The sequence below is a fragment of the Sparus aurata genome, chromosome 10 (assembly GCF_900880675.1).
Source record: "Sparus aurata chromosome 10, fSpaAur1.1, whole genome shotgun sequence".
Taxonomy (NCBI): Eukaryota; Metazoa; Chordata; class Actinopteri; order Spariformes; family Sparidae; genus Sparus; species Sparus aurata.
In genome coordinates, this window is record NC_044196.1 from 24,968,083 (window position 1) to 24,993,745 (window position 25,663).

The 25,663-nt window shown below is 41.2% G+C and overlaps 1 protein-coding gene across 1 annotated transcript in view; it reads right to left on the reverse strand.

Moving 5' to 3' along the window:
- sorcs2 (sortilin-related VPS10 domain containing receptor 2) overlaps window positions 1–25,663 on the reverse strand; it is a 582,832-nt gene that overhangs the window by 91,604 nt on the left and 465,565 nt on the right. The window contains 1 exon segment of the mRNA XM_030431509.1: window positions 18,682–18,771. Coding sequence (XP_030287369.1) covers window positions 18,682–18,771 — 90 coding nt within the window.

The window sequence follows — 25,663 nt, forward strand, 5'->3', positions numbered from 1 at the left end:
AAAATCTATATCAGTTCAAGTGTACGTTGTATAGAGAAAATTCACACCGCTTTACATTGCTGTCAGACCGCCCTTTCTTTTGGCACTACATTTTCTCAACGTCTGTGTCTACAATTAAGTTTCGTTTAGATCGAAAGTAAACACAGTTGCGTGCATAAACCTCTCGCCCATCAACTGGGCCTCGCACTGTATTTCGACGCTCGCAGATCACCTGTTTCTAACGGAGTTCAGTGAAATTATTGAAAGTTCTATCGCATATATTTTCTATTGATATTGATCACGTGTCTATCGCAATAGATATCGTTATTGTTTTATCACCCAGCCCTAGTCCATAGTCTGCCTGATAAATGCTCAGTACATTCCTTAGTGAAAATACATTCAGGCAGACAAGTCCTCCATGCATGACGGTGGCTTAGGAAGCTGTTATAGTCTTTGTGTAACTTAGAAAGTACGAAAATTAAGTGAGTGACAATAAATTACAGACAAGATAGACTGCAAATGACAACCATGTTTACCCAATGTTCACACTTACTTGTGGTATTTCCAAACAGCATATATTCTCGGGTTCTGTAGGCAATTGTTCACATTTGCCACAGGAACAACTGTTTCTAAGCAGAATTTTTATTATTGATTGGAAACTGATAGCTAAGCAATCACGTCATGTTATACTGCTGATAGAGGCGATGGGAGGCAACTGTGACTTATTGAAAACTACAGTTGTTGAAAATTGCTGGCAGTAGCTAATTACAGGTCATCATTGCTGTAACACACGTGGACAAACGGGACTGCAACAGTACAGCATGAAACATGGGTTGATCGTTTAACATTATCAAACTATGCCTGACCTGATTTAAACCTCCCGCTTGCTCCTGTGGTTATCTCTCTCTTAGGTGTATGTACAGAACATGAGTTTGTGTACCTGTCTAGGTGTGTGTAACTAACTGAGCATGGGAGTTGCTTCACTTACCCGCTCCTTCTGTACCGCTTCTGGGCCCGGTATGACCCAGCACGACCGGACTCGGCGAGGCCGTAGCTCAGGGCGTCCCTGTCGCTATACGGCCACAGCAGCTCCACAGCCGGCCAGCTCGCTTGATTCGGCACTTGGTTCTTAGTTCATTTGGTGTGTGACTCCGGTGCGGTGTGTGGGTGTGTGTGTCGCCCTGTCTCTCTCTCTCTCCTCTTCTTGAAACCCCAGAAGTTGTCTTCAATCTCCGCCTCCCCCCAGACCAGGTGATACTGATTCCTCAACTCCACCCACTCACGGGGTTCAGTGAGCTACCTCCCATCTCGTGACATGTTTCTGTGTTGTGTATTTGTGGATCAGTCTACCTTGACCTCACCCGGCCCTCACACTTCACCTGCTTCACATCTCCCAGGGGAGTTCATAACAATTGGAAATAAGAACAGGTTCTCAATTGACTTACCTGGCTACATAAAGTTAAATAAAAAAAAATAATAATAATAATATGGGGTTACACTTTTCTCTAGTAGTGGCAATTGCTAAATTGCATCCGCGTTACTGCAACTGAACACTAGTAAATGCCAGCCAAGCTTTATTGTGTAAACAATCGAGGCAGGAGAAGGGGGATGTTATCTGTAACAACATGGGGGAGATGGCCACTAAGCCTGTAAAACTTTCGTTAGTCTATGCAGTAACACAAAAGTAATGTCAAGGTAATGAACTTAACAAATACTGCTGCTTACTACCTTCTGGAGCCTCTTCTTGTTCTGGGTCGGATCCTGGCTTAAACATGTACAGTTCCACTGCAGTTTGTTGACCGGCAGGCATTTCTCCCACAAACTCAACCGTTGCCATGGTCACACGATTTCGCCCTCATGTCTTCCACAATGCAAGAAGACGTGGGTGGTGCAAATACTGTCTTTGGGCAGCACACGCAGTAGCTCATAAGCATTTAAGGGGAAAGGCTCTCAAACTGGCCACCTAGAGCAGGGCTGTGAATCTGGTGTTGAGAGAACCCTGCTGTGTGCAATCCTTCAGCTGTTTTCGACCAAAGCATGTTTCTAACGTTCCATTTACACATCAAGAAACCATTTCAAGAAGCACAAATGAGCTTTATATGGGACTTTTAAAGCACATTTCTATTGGGTTCACAATGTACCCATACCCTCTGTTACTACGAGTGCCGTTTTACGGATTTAAAATGTGTCAATTCCCTGTGTGAGCACCAATTTCATACCGTGAAAGATCTTTTTTAACATTTAAAAAGATCCTCTGCTGGAGGTGTGACCTGTGGCATGTCCAGTGACCGGTTGTAAAAATACGTTCACTGTGAAATTATCATTTACTGCTCATATGTCCAGGAAACGGAAGTCAATGGGGCATTTTTGGCCACGAAGGTGGTTAGAGAGAGTATCTGTTACTACATAAAATATACTAATGCAATCAAATCAATTTTGTTACTAATCTTTGATATATCAAAGACTCTAATCACCACTAAAGCCCCATCAGCCTACTACTTATTTATGGAAAATAATAATTTTTTTGTGTTTTTTTTAAATAAATAATTAGTAATTCAAATAATAAAACTGGCATTTAAAGGGTTAAAATCCTGAAAATTATTGAATATTTGATCATTTTGATAAGGGAAAAAGTTGATTAAGGCATTCAAGCAAAAAAAAAGCAGAAAAAAATATTGATGTATGAGGATTTTATGGCATATTTTGTCCATGTACATTTTTGTCACGAAGGTGGTTAGAGGGTGCAAAATGCATTACAGGAAAATAAAAGACATGTAACAGTAAAAGACACTGGATTTCAAAAGTTTGACTAAAAAGAAGAGTTCCTGCAAAAATCCATGCCACAAGCTGGAACACAGCCAAAATTATAGCTAAATCAAAAAAGAAAAAGTTGAGAAAAATGTACAAAAATGCCAGAGGAGGGCACAAGGGTTAAATTGTGTTGAGTTAACAAAGATGATAGAAATGTTGGTACTGTGAGTGAAGGGGTGTTTTAAGGGAGAGACTTCCTGTCTGTTAAGCTGTGGGTGTGTGTGGTAATAAATGGTAAGTCCCTTGCTAGAGTTTGCCAAATTACAAGTACTAATACTTAGTATATCTTGATTTAAGTACAGATTAAGGTCAAGTCACTGACTTGTGCATACATTTTATTTAGCAGAATAAAAATGTTTTTCACTACACATATTTGCTTGGAGGTCTTACCCCTGTTATAAACTTACATGTTACTAAAATGTGGACTAGAAGTATATACTTAGTACAATAGTAGTATATAGATGAGTGTACTTGTTGTTTACTTGAAAGTGTACTTCTGTAAACTTAAAATGACCTTATAAAGTATACTTAAAGCATACTTTTATAAACTTAAAATGTTCCAATTCAGTCAGAAGTATTAAATTACTATACTTTCTAGTATGCTACAAGTACATGGTCGATAGTATACTTGCTATACTTATACTCAAACATACTTAATAAAATGAACTTCAAGTATACTACTTTTTGCTGAGGGATGGACAGAACTAAGTCCAACCAGTTCTTAATTGAAAAATCCAGGATGCCTGAAGCTAATTCTGTACAAGGATGCTTTTGAAATTGTCAATCTCCTCGGCTCTGCAAAGAAAAAAACACAAAGTTGTTGTAGTTTATCTTTCTGTGGCAAATGTATCTGCTCATGTGTGGTCCAACACTGGTCACATGTCCCTTGTCTTATTGTGTGTAGGGAATGACCTAAAACAACTCAGAAGTGCTCAAGTTTTTTCAGAGATGTTGGTGGATTTAAAAGATTAGAGGAAAATGGAGTAACTGTGGGTGAAGAAACAGTCAAAGGGGCTCTGTATTGCAGGTACTGTGAAATCATGCGAAATGAGTTTCAGGGTAACGATCCAAATGTGTGTGGTCCAAAGCGCACCCCTGAAAGTTAAGTTTCTGCTATATATATATAGCTAATATATATATATTATTGATATTATTTATGCACAAAAGATTTTATTACCTTAGGTGACCCGCCTTGATGTTATAATCCAAGAATATTTGGAATGGAGTCACGTGGGACCGTTGGTAAAGATTGCGGCACACCAGGAGAGCTCCTGACAACCATCAACTAATTACATAAATTAGTCAACATACACTTCGTTTTGGAACATACTTACATTAGTTGCCTCCACTTAAGTAGTGTTATTGTCAGGAGCCAACCAACAATTTTCAACTTCTCGGCAAAATGGCAAACAATAGCAAAGCAAACTTTTTCAAAAGTGCGTCCACGAGAAGCAAGCTAGCTACGAAACGCAGCCCACTGCCTGAGAGCGCCTCACCTGCGACAAAACCAGAGAGTAACCCTCCGCTAAATAAATCTGAACTAAGAGATTCTAGCACTGGAAGGAATATCGATGAAAATATGTTCAAGGAAAGACGAAAGATGAGCACTACTCTACAGGTGGTGGCGGGGGATGTGGTTGCGATTAAAGAGACAACAAAAGAGTTAAAAGACTCGGTGGCTAACATTCAAGAAAGAATTAGAGAGGACAGAACAGAGGATACCGGACATAGAGGATATGCATGCAGGGATGGAGAAGAGCATGGAGAAATGTGACAAGAGACTTATAATAATGGATTGGATTTATATGGCGCTAGACACTCAAAGTGCCTGACAGTGTTCCAGGGTTCATTCCAGGGGTGGATTGGCCATCGGGAGTACCAGGACTTTTCCCGGTGGGCCGGTCACTAATGGGCTGATGGACGGCCGTTTTTTATTTTATTTTTATTAATTTATTTAACTTCTTTTTTTTTTGCCATGCCTCGCCTTGCCTTGGTAACTATGATAACTCTCCCAGCCCGGGGAGAGAGACATGCATCGGCTTGGCCCACAGTACTCAGCTGCAGACACAGCAGAGATGTGATTGGCCCAGTGGCTTGTCTGTCTAAAGAATACCTGGCCCAATGGCCCTATGAGAGGCTACAGAGGCCCAGGAGTCCCCACGCATGTTCTAGACCCCCCCCTCGTCCAATCACTTTTAATGATGAGGAGTCGATAATGAGAGAGAGAGCGAGAGAAAAAAAAAAAAACACCACACCAGCACACGATAAACAAAAATGGAGAAGGAGAGTAAAAAATACAAAGGCGGTGCGGAAAGATTGAGGGAAAGGAAAAGAAAAGCTCTAGCAGCACAGGCTGCTAAAAGTAAAACAATTACGCAGATCTCTGCTGCTGGGGCCGGCCTGGCCGGGGCTAGCAGCACCGATGCTGCAAGCTTCAGCAGCGGGTCCTTCACGTGAGTCTGACAGTGAGTCTGAAGAGAGTGAGGCTCCCATTACCACTTCCCTTATGGTGCAGGAGGAGGCTGAAAGTGTTGAGGAAGACTCTCCACCATGTGAAGGAGGCAGTGATACCGTGGTAAGCAGGTATGTGCCTTCTAGAATGGTGGGGATAAACATTCATTAAAATAAATGGTTCAGAACGGTTGCTTAACTGTCTATGAACTTTACTTGACATAATAAATAGCAAACTCTGGATGATGTGATGTGTTACAACTAAATCTAGTTATCTAAAGTATTGGAAAACAATAACCATATTCATATACTATCCTGATTAATTGATTAGTTGCTTTTATTAACCACTTAAGCCCTATTTCATACTTTCATTAAAGGATACCACACCAAATTACAGATCTACAAGCTTACAACTCACATGTTGCAATGTGGTGTGTTTTGAGCATGTAGATCTGCTATTTTCACATTTTGATCCTTTCTACCTATAATGACATCCCCCAAATCAGGTCACCAGAGTTAAAGTGTTTAAAGTGCCTACATGCAACTTTCTTCGTGCCCACGCTCCAATTTGGTCATGATGGACGTTGAGCTAAAAACTTAACAAATATGTATGCTTTGCATATTTTTTTCAGTCAGTGTTTATGGTTTATTGTCCTTTCAACAGTTTAACATTATACAGTTAAAATTAATAAAACACTGATTAACTACTGTTACAATAAAACATCTGCATACATATTACTCATGATGCAGTACACAAATTACAAGTATTTCCTCTTATGTCATGCTTCATTGTCTATACATTATGTTGAGCTGTACTATCTTTCTAAAATAAAATTAGTGTTTGTCCATTTTTTAGATCATTATACTATTGTTTTCCATACTTTAGCCAACTAGCCAAAGTTCTGATTGCATGCAGACTCATTATGTGCATGTAATCTTGTTCAAACTTAACCTATTCCACACTATTCCTCTACTTTTCATGTCCAAGTTTGTGATAGGTGGCAGGCCCAGTACATCATCTCCTGTGGAGATGATCTCACCAGGGACCCCAAGCAGCCCAGTGAGCCAACCCATAGATTATTTGACTCGTCCCAACCCAGACACCCTTGAGCAAGTGAGCAACACACTGTGTAGTTATCATTTATTGTGTTGTGTGTGTTTGTATGTACATCAATGGGGCGAGTTGGCACAATATCTGCGTGCGGATTGTAGTGGGCTGTGGTCTGGACCAAAAAGTCCAGGGCAAAATTTTTGTCCCAGTGCACCCCTGGTTCATTCCCACACAGTCATACTGGTGGTGGTAAACTACGACAGTAGCAGACTGACGGAAGCGTGGCTGCCATTCAGCGCCTACTGCCCCTCCGACCACCACCTCAAACATACAGCAGTAATACTCATTCACACGAGGCAAGGTGTCTTGCCCAAGGAAACGACGACCATTGCACATTTGGCAGGGGCGGGGATTGAACTGCCAACCCTCCGAACATAAGCCAAGCCGCTCTACCACCTTTCTGTGGTGATTAGACCACATTTGTTCATATTCAATGGAGCCTCTATAGAGTTAAAGATGGAATAAAATGTTAGAGTGTACAGTCAGCCTCCTGCTGTCCTCTCATCTCAGTGTCAAATGTTGATGTTGTGTTCAAATCAACAGTGTTTCACTTTTATGATTCACTCCATTATCCAGATCCCTCAAGCTCAGAGATGAGAGGCTTCATACTCTTCATCCTTTGAAGGATTTCATAGAGAGCATCTTTACCTCTTGTGCCGACCTTTGTCAATAGCGTGAGAATTTCCCTCATCTGGTCATGTCTGTTTTTTATAGATCTCATGTCATCATATGTCTCCTGTGAGATCAGACTGCTTTCCAAGAGTTTATCCAGGATAGTTCCTGTGTCGCTCACTCTGTCAATCAGATCTGTCCGATGGCGATCCACGAAATGCTGACCTGAGGTTTGTTCATGATCAAACGTTGACTCTTGTAGTACCCTTTTCCCATAGTGCTGGTCCAGACTGTGTTCTTTCTGCTATTTTTCTTTCCCTCACTTTCAAGTCTCAGGTTGAACTCACCGTCTGCATTTCTGAGGAACACCTCAAAGTAATATATTATCGCCTCATAGTGAACCTTGACTTGGAAGCCCAGTTTCACCCGGATCATGACCCCCACTGGAGAGAAAGCTGGCTGGCATAACTTGAGGTGGGATGATGTCACTTGAGACACTTTTTCCACAAATTCTCCAGAAGTATCCACATGTAGGACTGCAACATGTCTGACATTGTGGAGTCGTGATCTATCCAGTGTGGCAGATGCACTTGCTCCATCTTCCCAGTCATCACAGTTATGTCCAGTAGTGGTCCTGCTGGCATGTAATCCACACATGAAGGCTTCTCCCTGTGCTAGTCTCATGAGCTGAAGTGGTATTTGAAGGTAAACTTCTCCTTGCAAACCCAGCACAGGGAAGAGACGCTGCACTCAAAGTGACCTGCTTCAGACTGGAGGCTTATTTTGTGACTAGAAGTACTGTGGACATGTGTGGAAAAAAACACAGAGGCAGGAAAATACTGACTGGTTTTCTGACCCCCCCCCCCCCAAGAGCCCCTAATAAAGCAAAACTGCACATTTCAGAGTGGCCTTTTATTGTGGCCAGCCTTAGGCACACCTGTGCAATAATCATGCCGTCTAATCAGCATCTTGATATTCCACACCTGTGAGGTGGGAAGGATTATCTTGGCAAAGAGAACTAACTAACACAGATTTAGACAGATTTGTGAACAATACTTGAGAGAAATGGTTCTTTTGTGTATATAGAAAATGTTTTAGATCTTTGAGTTCAGCTCATTAAAAATGGGAGCAAAAACAAAAGTGTTGCATTTATATTTTTGTTATGTACGCATACACACATATTTGACCCCTCGCAAACTATATAACTGATAACTGATAACTGATCCCTTGTGCAGCCTATGTTCTATGAAGGCCTCTGGCACTTTTTTGCATTTGATGTGGAATTGTCCTCCAGTCTCACAAGCCCCTTTTAGATATGTAGCTGTGTATAAAATCATTTAGGTTACAGTGCATAAAATTCATTCAAAGTACAATAAAATGTTGTATTAAAAGTTTATGATATTTAAAAGAGGAAGTTCATAATATTAAAAACTAATGGTTAAAATATGTGCTGGATAAAAATAAATCAAATATGTAGTTTAATAAATTAGACCATTTACAGAGTAGACTCATGTGTAATCTAACTTGTTACCTGTTTTATATCAATCATTTCCTTCCTGTGTTGTCTTTGGTTGTTATCTAACTCACGAGCCAATCAGAGTAAATTCACTGTGTAAGAGGCAGGACTAGTGGCGCAGGTTAGCTTGATGTTTTTATTGAGCATGCGACAGGAGAGACAGAGATGCTATCGACCAGAGAGCTAAGATGGAGGCATCGTGTTGTGGGGAGCATTTAAATTTTATCGTGGAGGTCGACTACTCGTGGTCCTGATATAAACTTCTGTGTGACCTGCAAGAGGTGAATATGATGTGTATGCCTGTATTTTGTGCTGTATCCAACTGTTATGGGGTAAAGAGACTGGATGTGTAACACGGTTAGAAACATGCTAGCTAGCGGAAGCATGCAGTGCTAATTTGCCTGTATATCATAGTTCTAGCATTAAAATGATTCTGAAGCTAAAGCAAGTTAATGCTAATTCAACGAAAGATATTGTTTGATATTGTGGCTCAACTTATGATTATATGCTTAAAGCTAGGGTCTACAATCCTGGAGAGCTAGCAAGATTTGAAAGTGGCACCTCCTCTAAGTTCCACCCCCTTCCCCATCCCGTCAGTGCTCCGTCCAAAGCCACTCCCCCACAAACTTGAACACGCATCTGGCAGTTGGACTCAGCAGGGAGAAGGAGATGCCGGAGCAAGATGCAGCAATTCAGGTGAATTTAGCACAGAGCAGACAGAAAGTCAAGCACCAAGATAACAAACTACATCCGGTTACTTTTCAAAATAAAACACTCCGTGTTGACACCAGCACACATCATGAGGCCAGCTGTCTCCCGTACTGCGCCGTTGTGGACTCAAACCGCAACCGGTGGGGATTGCCGGAAGGCGGAGCAAAACTGGATCGGAGCCACAACGCAGCGGACCCCTATAAAGTGGAAATTGGGCTGACTCATTAGCCATTCTCATTGCTAAAACAACACACAAAGAAGCTAACGTTAGCATTGGGCTAATACGAGCTACAAACTTAGCCAAGTTGGCAAACCTCATATATTTCATGAAAATAACAAATCCCCCTGAAACAAAACACATAATTACCTGTTCAACAGAAAGAGAGCAACCTCTGCATCACTTTTCAAGCCCTTCACATGCCCCAGTTGTCTCCACCGCTCAAATGCCGCACCGATGTTGACTCGGTCCGACTTCTTTCTTTATCCAGAGCCTTTTTCGTTGCAGCCTTTTCTGCCTCAGGCTTTCTTTTCCTTGCCTTTTTAGCGGGGTGAGCTATTACAAGTAACGCTGGCTGCATTTTCTCTGCCATTGTAACCAAATGAACGTCTTCTCCTGCAACTCCGTATTTCTGTAGAGGAGTGTACTGAATATTTCCGGCATCAGTGAAACGTAACGTGTGCACGCGCGGGGGAGGGAGGGACAGAACGAGACATGAAGGCATCTGACCAATCCGGGCATCTGACCAATCCGTGCTATTGTTCTGTCTTTATTGTTCATTAATGAGTCATGTTTTTTTGGTTGTAACTTGTATTCTTGTTCGAATAAAAACATTTAATCACAAAAACAAGTTGTTTTCACAGCACTGGGCAGCTCCTTCAACAACAGACTGATACACCCTAAGCATTTGAAAGAGATGTATCGCAGGTCCTTCCTTCCTGCTGCTGTCATACTCAGCAACTAACTGGAGAGGAGTTGGGGACCCACACAGAGTTTGAAAGCCTGTCAACTCCTCTCCAACTGGAAAGGAGTTGGCAACTCCTGTCCAGTTAGTTAGAACTGGAGACACCTCTTGGATGAGAGTTCTTAGATTTACCATGACCTGGATGAATGAGAACCTTTACAGTGATGTTGCTAGGTACGCGTCCTGCGTCCCTGACGCATTAAAATCTGAAAGGACGCACTAAACTCACTATCCATGCGTCCCGGGGACGCACCTCATTTTTCCCATGAAAAACGATACACTGTGAACATTAAACAACTCATGTTTAATCACAGTAACTGGCGAATGAAACCTTGTTGTTAGCAGACCGGACAAGCTCTGTTTCAACCCTCTGCGCATCTGCTCAGCGCAGACGTGATCCCCTGTACAAAGTATCGCGACATGCTAATTTAGCCGCTACCAAAACAACTAGCCTGTCACCGCTGATTTCATTTCAACCAGGGGCGTCACACCCGTGGGGGATGTGTGTGTTTTAACACCCACACTTTTCTCGGTGAGAGGGTTCAACACCCACAGTTTTCCTGCAGTTTTTCTGCAGTTTTGCACAAATGCCTTACTGCGGCCGGAGTCACTTTCTCCAACTGCTCTAAGTCTGCACTCGCTGCAGCTGCCTCCTCTCCCCCTCCCTCTCCTGTTGCCGCTTCAAACATGACACCGGCTTTGGGACTGACCGGCTGATGATTGGCTGTTCTGCCTTAAGTCCCGCCTCTCTTGCTAAGTTAGATTTATTGTTCAGCTCGTGCTGATGATGCGGGAACTACCGTAAAATACCAAATAATAGCCGGGCGTGTATTTGTCTCAACCACTTAACAGAACAGGCGTTTATTTGGGACAGGCGCTTAATTCCCTCCTCACAAAAATCCGGGATGAAAATGTCACAAACTTCTCCAGCTTCTCTGTGAATTCTCTGGAAACGGAGAGCAACCAAAAACAATGTCTGTAACGTTCTCTGATGATTATAAAAGTTGATTACTCCTGATACGTTCAGTATACAGGTCGACACCAAACCACATGATGTGTTTTATAATGTTTTTATGTGTTTACAGCTGCTAATGTATGTAACGCTGTTACTGTGATGACATATGACAGTTAAATATTTAATCTGTCTATAATAACCACATCCTGACATGTAACTGTGATTTTTGATAATCAAAGTACTAATAATAACAATCATGACAAAAAAATTAACAAAGACTGCATATCAAGATAAGAAGCTGCAACTGGCAGTGAGCAGCTCTCTTTTCTGTTAGCAGTGAAGTGACATAGTCCATGACAGAACATTATAAAATATGATAATGTATAAAATAACATTTAATGGTAAAAAAAAAAAAGTACAGTTGCAGTAGGCTTCAATTATAAATATTATATTATATTATAAATAAACAAATCAAGACAGATGTCACATTTACATGTCAGGGTGTGGTTATTATAGACACAGATTTAATATTTAAGTGTCATTTATCATCACCCCCCAACCCAAAATTGTTTTAAAAAAACACCACCACCACCACCACATCCATCCTCCGCACTTTTAAAAAGCTTGCTACACCTCTGATTTCAACAATTAAAAATACAAACTTCATAGTAAATAAACCCATGTTTCCACTGCTTGATGCTGTGCTCATTCGTGTCGATTATGTTTTAATGTTTAGGGGACGTGCTGGAATGAAATAAATAATATATAATCCGGTGGTGGTGATGAAAACTACATTGAATGGCAGCTGCCATTTTGTTATGCCCCAACAGCATCTGCGCATACATCGCGCTTCCAACGAGATCCCGTTTTTTCTCTAGTAAGCAGGAAAAGGAGAACGCAAAAATGCCACCAAAGAAAAAGATAAAACCTATTGCTATAGTCAGCAGACTATTTGAATTTTTGTAATTTATTTTGGTGCTATTTATGTTGCTACAAAAATGCTGTTTGATTTGAATGTCGTATGTCATGCCACTGTGACAGTTGTTTTGCAATAAACTTTTCAGATTTGGAATTTTATTTGTTTAATTTCAGAAACATTTTGAACATACATGAATATATCTGTTTATTATAACCATATCATACCACCATCAAAGGAGTTTAACACTCAATAAAATTTAGGGGGGAGTCGGGACCCATTGAATTTCTCAGGGACCCACTCAACTCAACACCGGTGGGTCCCGGGGACTCACTACATTGAAAACCTATCAACATCACTGCCTTTATATAGAGTTGATTTTACTACTCTAACCCTGTATGGCTCTTGGTCTTTAAGACTGCCACACTGATTCATGATAATGAAATTCATGGGGATTATGAGATTCATCATGCGAGCAAACATTTTGTGAGTTTGTTTTACACTTTCATTACATAGTACACTCGCCACTGGCATATAACACTATCTCCCAGCTGAAACTACAGCTGAGGTTGGCTGGTTAGAATGCTAATCTCTAGCATCTCTACAGCTCAGTACATAGATATCTTTTAAATAATCAAGCATCTCCTTGCGTCATCCAGATGTATCCCTGCTCACTGTCAGCTCAGAACATGATCAAGAACCAGGAAAAAGCAATGAAAAATTATATTCTCCTAGGAAATCAGGAGGGTTGGTATGTATGTGGTGCACCTTATACTTCCATTTCGGGATGCTCATCTACCCTAAATCATAATAGTGGGGCTGTTAAGCTCTCAAAATATGGACAATCTTGCTTTTTGTGAAAGAAGCATGAAACTTTCAGGGTTTGTTCTTGATGACCTAAGCTTTGATTCAAGATGTGGAGGCATTCTTAGTTTGACCTCTGAGGTCAGCTAGAGGTCATTGACCTCTGTAATATGTCATTTTTATGCACAAAATTGTAAATGTGTGCATCTTAGGATCTAAATGTGATAGAAATGTAAACCAAATATGTATTTCTCAGCTTCTGGGCATGAGGAACTCATTTATGCCATTGATAGCACTCTAAGAGGTCAACATCATTAAGTGCAGTAAAGGTTACTAGGAATGTGAGTGGCTTAAGGCGAGACACTATAGGTGAATAGGGTAAAAAAATTAAATGATAGATATCACCATGAAACTTTCTCAGTTGATTACTCATGTTAAGCTTAGAAAAAAATGTATTGCAAGTTTTTTGTATTTTATTGTTGCAAATGAGGCCTTATCTCGTTAAAAATGCGCTAATTTGCATACATTTAAAACAACAAGTGTAATAAAGCTAGGCAAATTTTTTTTATTATTTTGTTGTCATATTAGATGGGAAAATAATTACAGAGGGGTTTATGGACATCTACTTCTGTTATCCTGTAAATCAGAATATACTGTCAATAGCCGTAGTTTTTAGAAATAATCATTTTCCGTGATAAAATCTGGGTTTTTGTGTAAATGAGAGGCCAAACCATGTAGAAATATCTCCGTTTTCCCTTCGTGTAAATGGGATATTATTTTTCCACAGTATGTATGTTACGTGTCTTAGGGCTAGAGTGTGAGGTGTGTGTTGTAGCCTGTAAACAGCAGACTCAGTAGTATAATTATGCCATTGAATCTTTTCTTGAAGTCCATTTAAAATACATTTGCTAACCTCAACTAAAAATCATCTGCTATTCTATCTTTCTTGGAGTGTTACCCATGTGTGAGCAGTGTGTCAGCTGTGTTACGGGTGTGATAGGTTGTGTGTTAGGGTTAGCTAGAGTGTGAGGTGTGTGTTGTAGCCCGTAGTGTTGAGGTACTCATCATGGCTAAACGCCATGTGCTAGTAGATTTAGACAAATGTCCTATGCCCAAGAAACCCAATCACAAATGAATTGGGATCTTTGTGCTTTGTGTCAGTTGGACACCAGTGAGGTACTACTAGTCTGCTGTTTATTGTTCTGTACTGTTGGACAGTCAAAGGCGAAAGTGAGAGAGAGAGAGAGAGAGATCAGCACACAACCTTAGTTTCCCAAGTGCCGGAACTTCTAAAACCACACCCTCGCCACACCCTTTACCGCAGAACTGTGGGAAAATAAGATCCTGTTTACACGAAGGGAAAATGCAGATATTTCCACGTAGTTTGGCCTCTCATTTACACGAAAACCCTGATTTTATCATGGAAAACGATTATTTCTAAAAACTATGGCTTTTGACAGTATATTCTGATTTACAGGATAACAGAAGTAGATGTCCATAAACCCCTCTGTAATCATTTTCCCATCTAATATGACAACAAAATGAAAAAAATATTTTGAGCCTGGCTTTATTACACAATCTGATTTCGTTTTTTAAAATGTATGCAAATTGGCGCATTTTTTATGTGATAAGGCCTCATTTGCACATTTAAACATTAAAATACAAAAAACGCGCAATACATTTTTTTCTAAGCTTTCTGAGAAAGTTTCATGGTGATGTCTCATGCCCAGAAGCTTAGAAATACATATTTGGTTTATATTTCTATCACATTTAGATCCTAAGATACACACATTTGCAATTTTGTGCATGAAAATGACATATCACAGGGGTCAATGACCTCTAGCTGACCTCAGAAGTCAAATTGAGAATGCCTCCACATCTTAAATTAAAGCTTCGACCATCAAGAACAAACCCTGAAAGTTTCATACTTCTTTCACAAAGAGCAAGATTATTGAGCTTAACAGCTCCACTATAATGTCACTTTCCAAAATTGGAAACCTGTTGCTATTCTGTAGGCCACATTCTAGCTCCATCTCATTCTTGGCGCTGGAGTTATTTCCAAGTTCCTGAAATGTAAAAGATTTCTAAACAATCATGGATGCATTCCATTGTTTCTGGCCTACTAGCCTGTATAGTGTGGCTGAATTTGTCAACTCCCCACCGCTGAATGTCTGCTTCTCTTTATTGGTCATCCATCTGAAGGACAGTTCAGTGAGCCTGTTTGGACTACATCCATCTACACTGTGGGACTAACTCCAAGCTTGCTCCAGCTGTTTACGTGCCTGTGCTTTCATGATGGTGAAATGCAGCATGCCAAAACTGTTATACCTTCTTGACGTAAGGCAGGTACTATATTATAAGAAGGAGCCTTGCACGTGTCATTTCTCATACTGCTGATGGCAGGTTACATAAAGTAATTTCAGGTGTTCTTTTATATGTACTAAACTACATAATTGCACCCATCTTCCTGCAACATTACTGTGACTTGGTACAGCATGGTGTCAGGAGTGTCTTGCTCATTTCATAAAAAAAATGCAAAACATCTGAATTCAGATTTCCCCCAGCAGTCAGCTGTGACATAATAGCCTCTTGAGTGTGCTTACCCTCGCACAGCAGCGGTGAGCTCATTTTGTTTGACACTCTAACAAATCCCATCAATCATTTAAATCCTCATCGTACCCCTTGGACATTATTCACACTGAATTCTGTAAAGAGGTCTTTGATACAGTCAGCTCACACATTTTTACCTTTTATAAAGAACTCATTCACTGATCGATCTTCCTATTAATTAAAGGCATAATTCCACATTGCCCTCTTGTCAAAGCTGTCATTTTAACACTGAGATATTTGTTTTCAGTGGTCACAAACTACTTTTGATTGTTGATCTGATCGGTTGCTGTGAATCAGTGAGAGGACAAATCATTCGTATCAGTTCTCTTTTTAGTTTGATGCTGGTTCAGCACTGCTATGAACTGCTACCTGGACAGAGCCTTGCACTCAGTCTGAAGTTGACCTCAATTCTGGGCTTTCTAATGTAACTGAAAGTGAAAAAGGAAGAGTGCCTCAAAGGGCTTTAAAATCTTTAACCAATATAATATAACCTGAGATACTTGATGTGGATAAGAACAATCCTCAGTAAGAACAACAGAGGGTGGACCCCTATTAGATATCAAATATACAGAGTAGCCACAAAGCACATTACTACATTAAGGACACAAAGTTTCCTTAGGAAAAGATGCATTTCCAAACTCAACAGTTTCACGCATTTAAGTCCAATAAATACCAGCTGCATTATGTAGCCTTGAGAATTGATACCCCTTTCGAACATCAAATTAGTCAAACTGTTAGAATAAGTGATTAAGGTATGGTCCCCAAGATGTGATACACATTTTTGTATAGTTGGCATATGTTTAAGATATAATTTGTAAAATATGGCCATAATTTGAAGGTATCTCCAAAAACAGACAGACCTGCATGTCACCAGATCAACCAACAACTGGTGATCTTTGCTAGCTATCTTTGGCTGTAGAAAGTTACTCTGAGCTAATTAGTTCATGACTCAGTTAGCCATGGAGCTAAGTGGCCCTATTAGCTGGCAGGAGTTTGCCTGGAGGGTGTCATTGTGGGCAACCCGGTTCATCTCAACCAGGTATGACAGCTTGAGAGTGAACAAAGCTTGATATCGCGCTGGGACTGACCACAGCCTCCAAAGCCGACAGAGGTCAGTTTGATGACAGGGGATACATAGGACTATGATCACAGGGATGAGAAAACACAATGAAAACGTCATGTGGAGCAGGAATATTGTCTTACTTTGCATATCTCAACATGTTGACATTTGTCTCCTGGTGATTACCCACATCACGGCAGTGGCAGCATGTGGACTTGCATGGAAAACTGTGGGTGTGCAGCCCACCAAGTCAACTGAGGATTTTAATTTCCTGACACCATTCTAAACTAAACTGTGTCTCTATCTTAAAATAACTATCACTTCTGCAATAAGTACTTGCATTTCTACTGTGGTGTTACTTGGTTAAATAAAGTGTTAAAAAGACAGGAAGGTATTTACATCCTGGGTGACACACAGCAACAGACCAGATGGAAGCAGAGCAAAAAGGGACAATTATTACCTGTGAATTCAAAGCCCAGTAAGCGGTATGCATGTGTCAGTGCATTAGTGTGTGAGTGTGTGTGTGTGTGTGTGTGTGTGTGTGCGTGTGTGGTTAATCCATGACTAGGGTTAGGTCTCCCAGGACAGAGCCAAACTGCTTTCTCTGATGGCCTTTGCATTTTTCATCCTCAAGCCTTTCAATTATTCACAGTGGAAGAACATGGTGCTTGAAACATTCCCTCTCGCTCTCTCTCTCTCTCTCTCTCTCTCTCTCTCACACACACACACACACACACACACACACACACACACACACACACACACACACACACACACACACACACACACCCCTCCTCCTTTCCATCCCTCTTTTCCTCTCTATCTGTGTCACTCGACCTAAAATCTTCGAAAATATGACCTATCTGCTCACCCAAGTAAGAGGACACATGTAGGGTGAGAGGGGGACAAGCGAGGGAGGGAGAGAGCAACAAGGGCATACTTTAACTAGACACACACTTACACACACGCTCATACACAAACTTCCTGCCACACTTAATCAAATTGATACCCATCTTCTAGTCTTGTTGGAAGGAGAGTGAATGTGTATGTGTGTCTATGTATATGTGCTGTGTGTAATTCAATCCATTTCACCTTCATTTAGGATCAGGGAGTACTGTAACTGAGGTAGTCAAGCCATTGAGGCATACGATCTCTGTAAGTGGTGGGCTGGAGTTCAACAAACGCAATTCTTAACATTTCCTGGATAGAAAGCGAGTGTGTGTGTGAGTGTTTGTGTGTGTGTATGTGTTCGATAGAAAACAAACACCACACTGTCCCCTCTAACAGAGAGCCAATGGCTGTGATTGTCTTAAAGGTTTTCATTTCTTAGTTCAAGGCTGAAAAATACACGAGAGGTCTCTCTGGTATTCAATCAGCGCAGTTCAATAGCACTCACGCTGGTGTTTCGCTAAAGCGGCCCCCTGTGCCGCTGACACTGACAGCAAAGGGTCCTTGTCTTGAATTGGAGTGGAGCTCGTTTACCATCTATGTCGGTGACATGGGATGTGTCTGGTTCAATGCTTAGTTGTGAACATTTTATGGGAGCTATCGTTTATCAGCCCAGTACCAGGACTAATTTGGGTACAGGCACATAGAAGAAGTAGAACATAGTGTAAGAGGGTTGTAATTTTGCAGCTTAATCTCTAGAGTGGAGGAAAATGCACTTCTATTCAAATGTATTCGCTTATGGGGAACATGTAAAGGTCAAGAAAGTTGGTAAAGTTTAAGTGCTCACATGCGTATTGGCTTTGAGTACGAATGTTTGTAGAGATCTGCAACCTCCATCCAGAAATCTACTGTGACATGGCATATCATTCTGTTAAATTTCTAGCAACACTTTCTCTGGCAGCTCCTAGTTTATCTTTTAAACATAGTGTCTTACAATTTTTATTGACAGCGGTTCTGCTTAACGGTAGTGTGTCAATGGTGGCACATTGAGGGATATTTTCACTGGTGATTTCTGCAAATATTCAACATATTATGTAATCATTTTTTATAGATATTATATTTAATGTTCTAACTAAGCAACAAAACAGGTACTAATACATTTTCGTAGTTTGAGTGATGTTGTATTTAAAAATACCAGGATTTGCAAAGTATATTTACATTAGCATCAACATGATGCATTGGCAAATTCCTAAAGTTTAGTCTTAAATGATATAAGCAGTGCTGTTGTGTTTTACCTTTGGCAAGGAGTACTTCGGGAACCTCATTTGGACGAACTCGGTGCGGCGATAGGACACATAGTGCTTGGTACGATTCCCTGTGGTGACCTGGGAAATGGACAAAAAGCTAAATTGAGCTTCAACATGGTAATCTTTCGCTTGCAAAAATCCACATGACTTCTAAAAAACCTTGTTTATGTCATTTTAAATTAAACACAAGAAGAGAGTTCAAATTGAAGTTGAGATTTAAACTGACTGAGTTTGTGTCACTGGGCTCTGAAAAATGAGTTAGTTGACATACATCTTCCATTGTGCATTTACTGAGAAAAGAGGCAGAGTTCGCCATCTGCTGTTGGTGACTCACACCTTGTTGAAAGGTAGATGCAATAAATCTCCCTGACACTGCACAGACCTTAGCATCCACCTCACAAACTGGGACCTGTGGGTAAAAGGCTGAATTGTGCTGCCCCCCTGCTGAAAGCTGATCAGAAAGTTCACACAGCACTGACCCAGAATACCCAAACAGCTAAGGCTATGATTTAGCAGACAAAGTTGGGTAAAAAAGACAGTGCTGGTAAGTGACAGTGACTTAAACAGCACTCAAATGTTTCATATGCCAAGTGATGGGCTCAGGCACCTGCACGACACTTTCTGAAGCACAGTTGAGCATTTTGTAAGGTGAGCAGTGTTTAAACTTTTAGAGCTGCATCTTTAAAATGCGATAGAGAACTTTGTATTCAGTGCTTCTATTTTTTGGCTTTGTGGGAAGAGCTCTGTTTTTTGTCTTCTCGCTCTCGGACATCTAGCCTGTTTTGTCAGTGTTCAGATTGAGCTGTGATTACAACGACGACTTGTGATTGAAAAAAGCAGACTAGCACAGCTTTTTTATATGCCGAACAGTGATGAAAAAGTGATGAAACAATGAAAGCCATTTTTATATATAAGAGCCCCTGAAGGAAGAGCTATCGACTGCGTTTTCAAAAGCAATAACTTTCTGAAGAATGGCTGGCAAAGTGGGAGTGGGAGTGTGTGTGTGTGTCGAGGTGAATGTGTGAGTGCTAACGCCAACACTGCATTCTTATCTCTGACTTTGCATATTTCTGTACTGCCTCTACATCAGATAAACACCCTAAGGATCTCGCTACACCACTGGCAAGTGTGTGCATATGTTTACTGCATGTGTGTATGAATTCTCTGTCAAGGGCAGTATTAGGGCTCGTTACTCGAAAAAGTAATATTACACATTACACATTAATCTCAAAAATAGTAATGCCTTACATTACATGATTACTCCCTGAAGAAAGTAATTAGTTACAGTACTTGTTACATTAATTGTTACATTCTTGCCTCTTACTCTATAAAATTGGCTGAAGACCCCCCGCTGCGTAGAGCCACTTTTGACGGTTGGAGATACAAACATTACTTTGAATTTTTTCAACGTAAGGAAAATAACTTGACTGTAAGGTGCATACTTTGCCCGTGTTGGAAACTTCTCTCCGCCGCTGCTAACACTACTTCAAACTTAACGAAGCACCTACAGAGACAGCACGCACACAAAAAGCTTGTTGCTAAGGAACCGTGGAGCAACATGAATGAGACGACAAGCAAGCAGACAAAACTTTCTTTTCAACAGAACCAGAAGGTACTGGCAACATCGAAATCTGAGATGAATATGCTTGTTGCCTCGTACATAGTAGGGGGTCTTCAGGCAAGTCGCATGCAGCAGCATATTCTACTCGTGTTGTTGACGCTGCCATTGTTATCCCATCTCCCCTTGCAGGTGGCGACTAACCAATCGGTGATGGTGAAAGATACCTCGTGCCAAACCCCAACCAATCACTGTTCCATTGATGATGCCCCCCCCCCCCCGAGCCCACTGTGTGTGATGCGTGCAACTATGCTGTTAAAATTGATTAACCTAGCAATGTCACGTAAGTAACGAGCTTGGCGAACTGCAATGTGATTACTACATTCAGAACAGTAATGCCTTTCACTACTCGTTACTGAAAAAAGTAATATGATTACAGTAACCCTGCACTTTGTAACATGTTACACCCAACAATGGTCAAGGGTGTAAGTTTGGTTTTAGAAGTGAGAGAGGATATCAAAGAAAAGGCAAATGGGGAATATGTGAACACTATTTCCACTTTTATTCATATCAATCTAGCAAATGCAGGCGGTGTGGCCCATCTGACAGAAGCTGACAGAGGTTCTGTTGTAAATTGACATTTCTATCCAGTTTCACCCTGTTCATTGTCTACACCAGCACATTCAGATGGTGCCAGGGTATGACAGGGGGGTAAACCCAAAGTTCCAGAGTGCCCTTCCCCGACTCAGATCCTGGTCCGTGGTCTGCAGAGGCAAACCTGGTGGCCTTCATTCACACCATCCTCCTCAATCTGCCCCAGCACAGGTTCCCCTTATTTCAAACAGTTTTAACCTCCTTAACATCTCTCATTTTCCCCAGTGTTAAAACCAGTAATCAACTTAACCGCCATTCTTCAAGTCTCCTCCAACCCCTGTTCCACACCAGGCTGGCACACAAGCATCTGTTCAGCCCATGCTTATTGAGTAAAGTGAGGCATCAGCCGGCTTTGGTCTCTGCTAATTCCACTCAATGTCTGTCACGCAACACGGGTCAAGCTGCAGTCTTGTCTTCACCCGGTTGTCTTTCTGACGGAGTACCATAGCCAATACATCCATGTCTGCCTCCTATCCTATGTCTTGTGGTTGGCTCATACATGTCCATCCCAAGGGTGGATACGTTCTGCTATCACTGTGCCCAGGTATCCCACATAAACTACAGACTAAAATGACCTAAAGTTTCAAAATTTAGAAACACCTAAATGTGATTTTGAAATCCTCATAGTCTCTGCCCTGAATGCTGGTGAACAATGCATTGTCTCCAATCTGCTGCCATCTACCCAGCTGTGCCCGCCAGTTACATATCTGGCTGAAAGGACAATGTCTCTCGTTGGTAATCCCTTTTGTCAACAGCTATGTCCCCTGAAACAGACCTAATTTAGTTTGCCCACAACAAGTTACATCTCAACAGTAAAGAAATACATCTTCTGGCCAGCAATGTGCTTTCAACAATAAATGCAGTCACAAACGTCAACCTGGACAGGCACAGGGTCATTGCACTAAGTCATTACTCTGCCTTACTGTCCACTCCTAAAACAGCAGTCAAGCCCTCCTGTCCAGGACTTTCCTGTCATTCACAAACTCAATTAACTCGTGTTTGTAAGCCTTTTAGATGGCGGTCTTGGTGGAAGTCATGGAATACCATTCCCCAAAATATCAGGAACATTCATTTTAATAATCTTATCTATGTAACCCCACAGTCCCACCCTGGAATTTACTACAGCATCAGATATTAGATTGTATAAAAATATCAGTGTCTCAGGCACACCCCGATGTCTTGTGACTAAGTCATTGTTAATACTTGACTGCAATTTATTCGGAATAAGCAGGTGGGAGGAGTAATTGTATATGTAAAACCCTGTTTTTGTTTTCTGACTCTTAAAGTGTAGTTAAAGATTCTCTACTTGCTGTTGAACCCTAGAAGTACATATATGGGAGAGGACAATGTGGACCCCTTTTTTCTCAAGCTCTCAGCCGAAATTATTTTCTGTGGCTTGATCCTGCAGATTTGCCCTCTACAACATTTGCAGGATCCAGTCATTCTTCATAAAGGATGCCATGCAATGCTTGGTCCAAGTGCATGTCATCTCGCTCTGGGCTGGCCTCCCAGCCTCTGTGACTAAACTGTTGCAGAATATCCAGAATGCTGCAGCACACCTTGTTTTCAATCTTCCCAAATTCTTCCATGTGACCCCCCAAAACAATCGTCAGACCACATGCCTCAGTGCAAGCAATTCGCTCCACTACATCAGCTGGCCAGCTGGTACTGCCATCGCTGAGAGCCAACAAAGGTCATCAGGGAAGTCACAACTCTTCTCTGTGCTGGTGGAACGCACTCCCTGACCAATGTCAGGACAGCAGAGTCCCTTGCCATCTTCCGCAAAAGACTCAAGACTAACTTGTTCAGATTTCACCTCGACCCTGCTTGCATGACTCCCTCCCACGTCCCCCCAAAAAGATTTAAAATAAAATAAACCCGTTATGCACTTGTATGTTCTTACCCTTAGCACTTAAATTATAGCATTTATGTACTTAAGGTGTCCTTGATAAATAGCAGCTACTATGCTCAAATGATGGCTTAAAAATTGTTTCTATTTTGTCATTATTACTTTACATTCAGTGCATTTAGCAGACACTTTTGTCCAAAGCGACCAACAGTAATTCATACATATCTTCATACACTAATGGTGGTGGCTGCCATGCAAGGTGCCAACCAGCACATCAGGAACAGTTTGGGGTTCAGTATCTTGCCCAAGGACACTTTGACATGCATATCAGGGGCCTTCGAACCAGCGACCTTCCGATAACAACACGCTGGCTCTACCCCTGAGCCACAGCCACCCATTTTATCAATGGTGATATGTGTGGTTTCTTTTTTGTGACAAATATAAAGTGTACAATTTAAATTATTTCAGGACAAAAAACCCATATTCTCAATCTTTCAATTTACCTCTTAAGATGGCGCCGCATGAGTGGCAGCCTCACTTTTGAGCTTTTACCTCTTTTTATATTTCTTTTTGTACTTTTAACTGTTCTTTTTTACTTCTCTTTGGAGCCCTCTCACTATACAACCTGCACTTTTGGGGGACAAGCTGGGGCTCGCAGGGATGAACCAACACCTCACATCCTGGATCCTTTCCTGTTCATCCTGTGCACCGCAGACTTGTACCACCAACCTCACTGCCATCTACAAAAGATTCTGCTATCGTTGGCCTCATCAGGGACGGGGACGACAGAGCCTACAGAGAACTTGTTCAGGACTTTGTGGACTGGTGCCAGCGGAACCACCACCAGCTCAACGCCGGGAAGACCAAAGAGCTGGTGATGGATTTCCGCAGGCACAGACAACCCTGCACACAGGTGAACATCCAGGGAATGAACATGAACAATAAACTGGACTGGACTGATCACACCGCAGCTACATACAGGTCCTCAGGTCCTTTGGAGTGCAGAGGGCACTCCTGAACTCTTTCTATGACTCTGTGGTGGCATCAGCCATTTTCTACGGAGTAGTCTGCTAGAGCAGCAGCATCTAGGCAGCAGACTGGAGGAGACTTGAAACTTATCAAGAAGGCCTCAATCCTGGGATGCCCTCTTGACCCAGTGCAGGTGGTTGAAGAGAGCAGGATGATGGACAAGCTGTCATCGCTGCTGGTGCAGGGGTCCTACCACCTGCAGGTCACTCTCACAGCACTGGTCAGCCCCTTCAGCAACAAACATGATACACCCTAAGTGTGAAGGAGAGGTATCGAAGGTCCTTCCTTCCTGCTGCTAAAAGACTGTTCAACCAGCACTGCTCCCAATAGACCTCACCCTGTACTCTGCACTGTGCAATAAGTCTGTACAAAACTCACTTCTGTTTTTGCACTATCTGGTCAATTTCCTTAACACCCATATGTATTATTTGTATTTAAAATCTGTGTTTAAAAATTTGCTGTTAAATTTTGCACTATATCACGTAAATATGTATATACGTCTATTCTATTTCTTCCTTTTTTAATCATATTGTTTATTTTTGCTGTTGGTTTTTGTTTTTGTAATATTCTGTCGCCGCTGGGACAAACAAGTTTCCCAGTCTGTGGGGCAATAAAGGATTTCTTTTGTCTGCCATGATGGCGGCGTGCCCGAGGTGCTACTGCTAATGTGAGTTGTCCAAAAACCTTCTTTTTAGTAAACTCTGCATACACAAACAATGTTTTCAATGCTCGTGTTCATGTGTAGAGACCCTGGTGATACTACAAGCAAAGTTTCATGTTGTGTCAAGCCTTCTTACTGTTTTAAAAATAGTGATTTTGATGCAAGCATCAGAGTGCCCCTACACCCCACTGAAAATTAGCTTGTCCGAAAACGAAACTACAGTAAATCTTAAAAGGGTTTTCGTCGTAATGATGCATTTACACTAAGGTTTTACTCATATACATTCACAAATAAAGCCTTGGTTGCTTTTTGGCGAGAGTTTCACTTTAAGCCGATATCCAAACTGCCCTGCGTAGAAAAGATCCAAGATTCTCTTGTTAATGATCAGTTGAAGACATTTCTATCCAAGGCTTCTATCCGGAGCCCATTTCAGTCTGGCATTACTGCTGTCACCTTAGTTTTAAATTACATTGTACCAAAAAACTGCACTGCATTACACTTTTCGCTGATCTGTCCAAAGCTTTTGATACTGTAGATCAACACCTACTCTTGCGGAGGCTACATGAAATTGGATTTGATTATATTGCACGTAATTGGTTCAGTAACTACATTCTTGAGAGACAACAATCTGTTAATTAAGGAGGCTACCATATCCACGGCAAGCATAGTGCAAGGTTTATACAAACAAATAGTTGCATTGTTAAAAACTAATGCATACAGATGTACACTTCTGATAACACATTTTTTCAATAAATATGAAGAAAATATAGTAGGAGTGGTGCCAGGTGTCTGACAAGAAATAAATTACAAATTTATTCCATTTGAAGTGCATTATATAAAAATGTACACACATTTTCTAAATTAATAATGGTCTAATTATAAAAAATACAAAGCCTGATGTGCTATGAAGAACCATCTTGGAACTCACCCTTAGAAAATTGTTTGGAAATGACTAGGCACTTGCAAAAAAAAACAAAAACACTTAGCAACTGCTTAGTGCAAGCATTTGTCTATTACCATCTTTCACAAGCTAACAACCAATCAGACCAACAACAGGAGAGCACTACCACCAGCCGATCCTGCTGGGAAACAAAACTTTTACCAATGTCAGTCAAGAGAAGGAGAGAAAACGTCTATTACATCAAGAAAGACTTCACGGCCATTCCTTGCTCTTCTTTCAATCAATTAATCAATCAATCAATCAATCAATCAATCAATC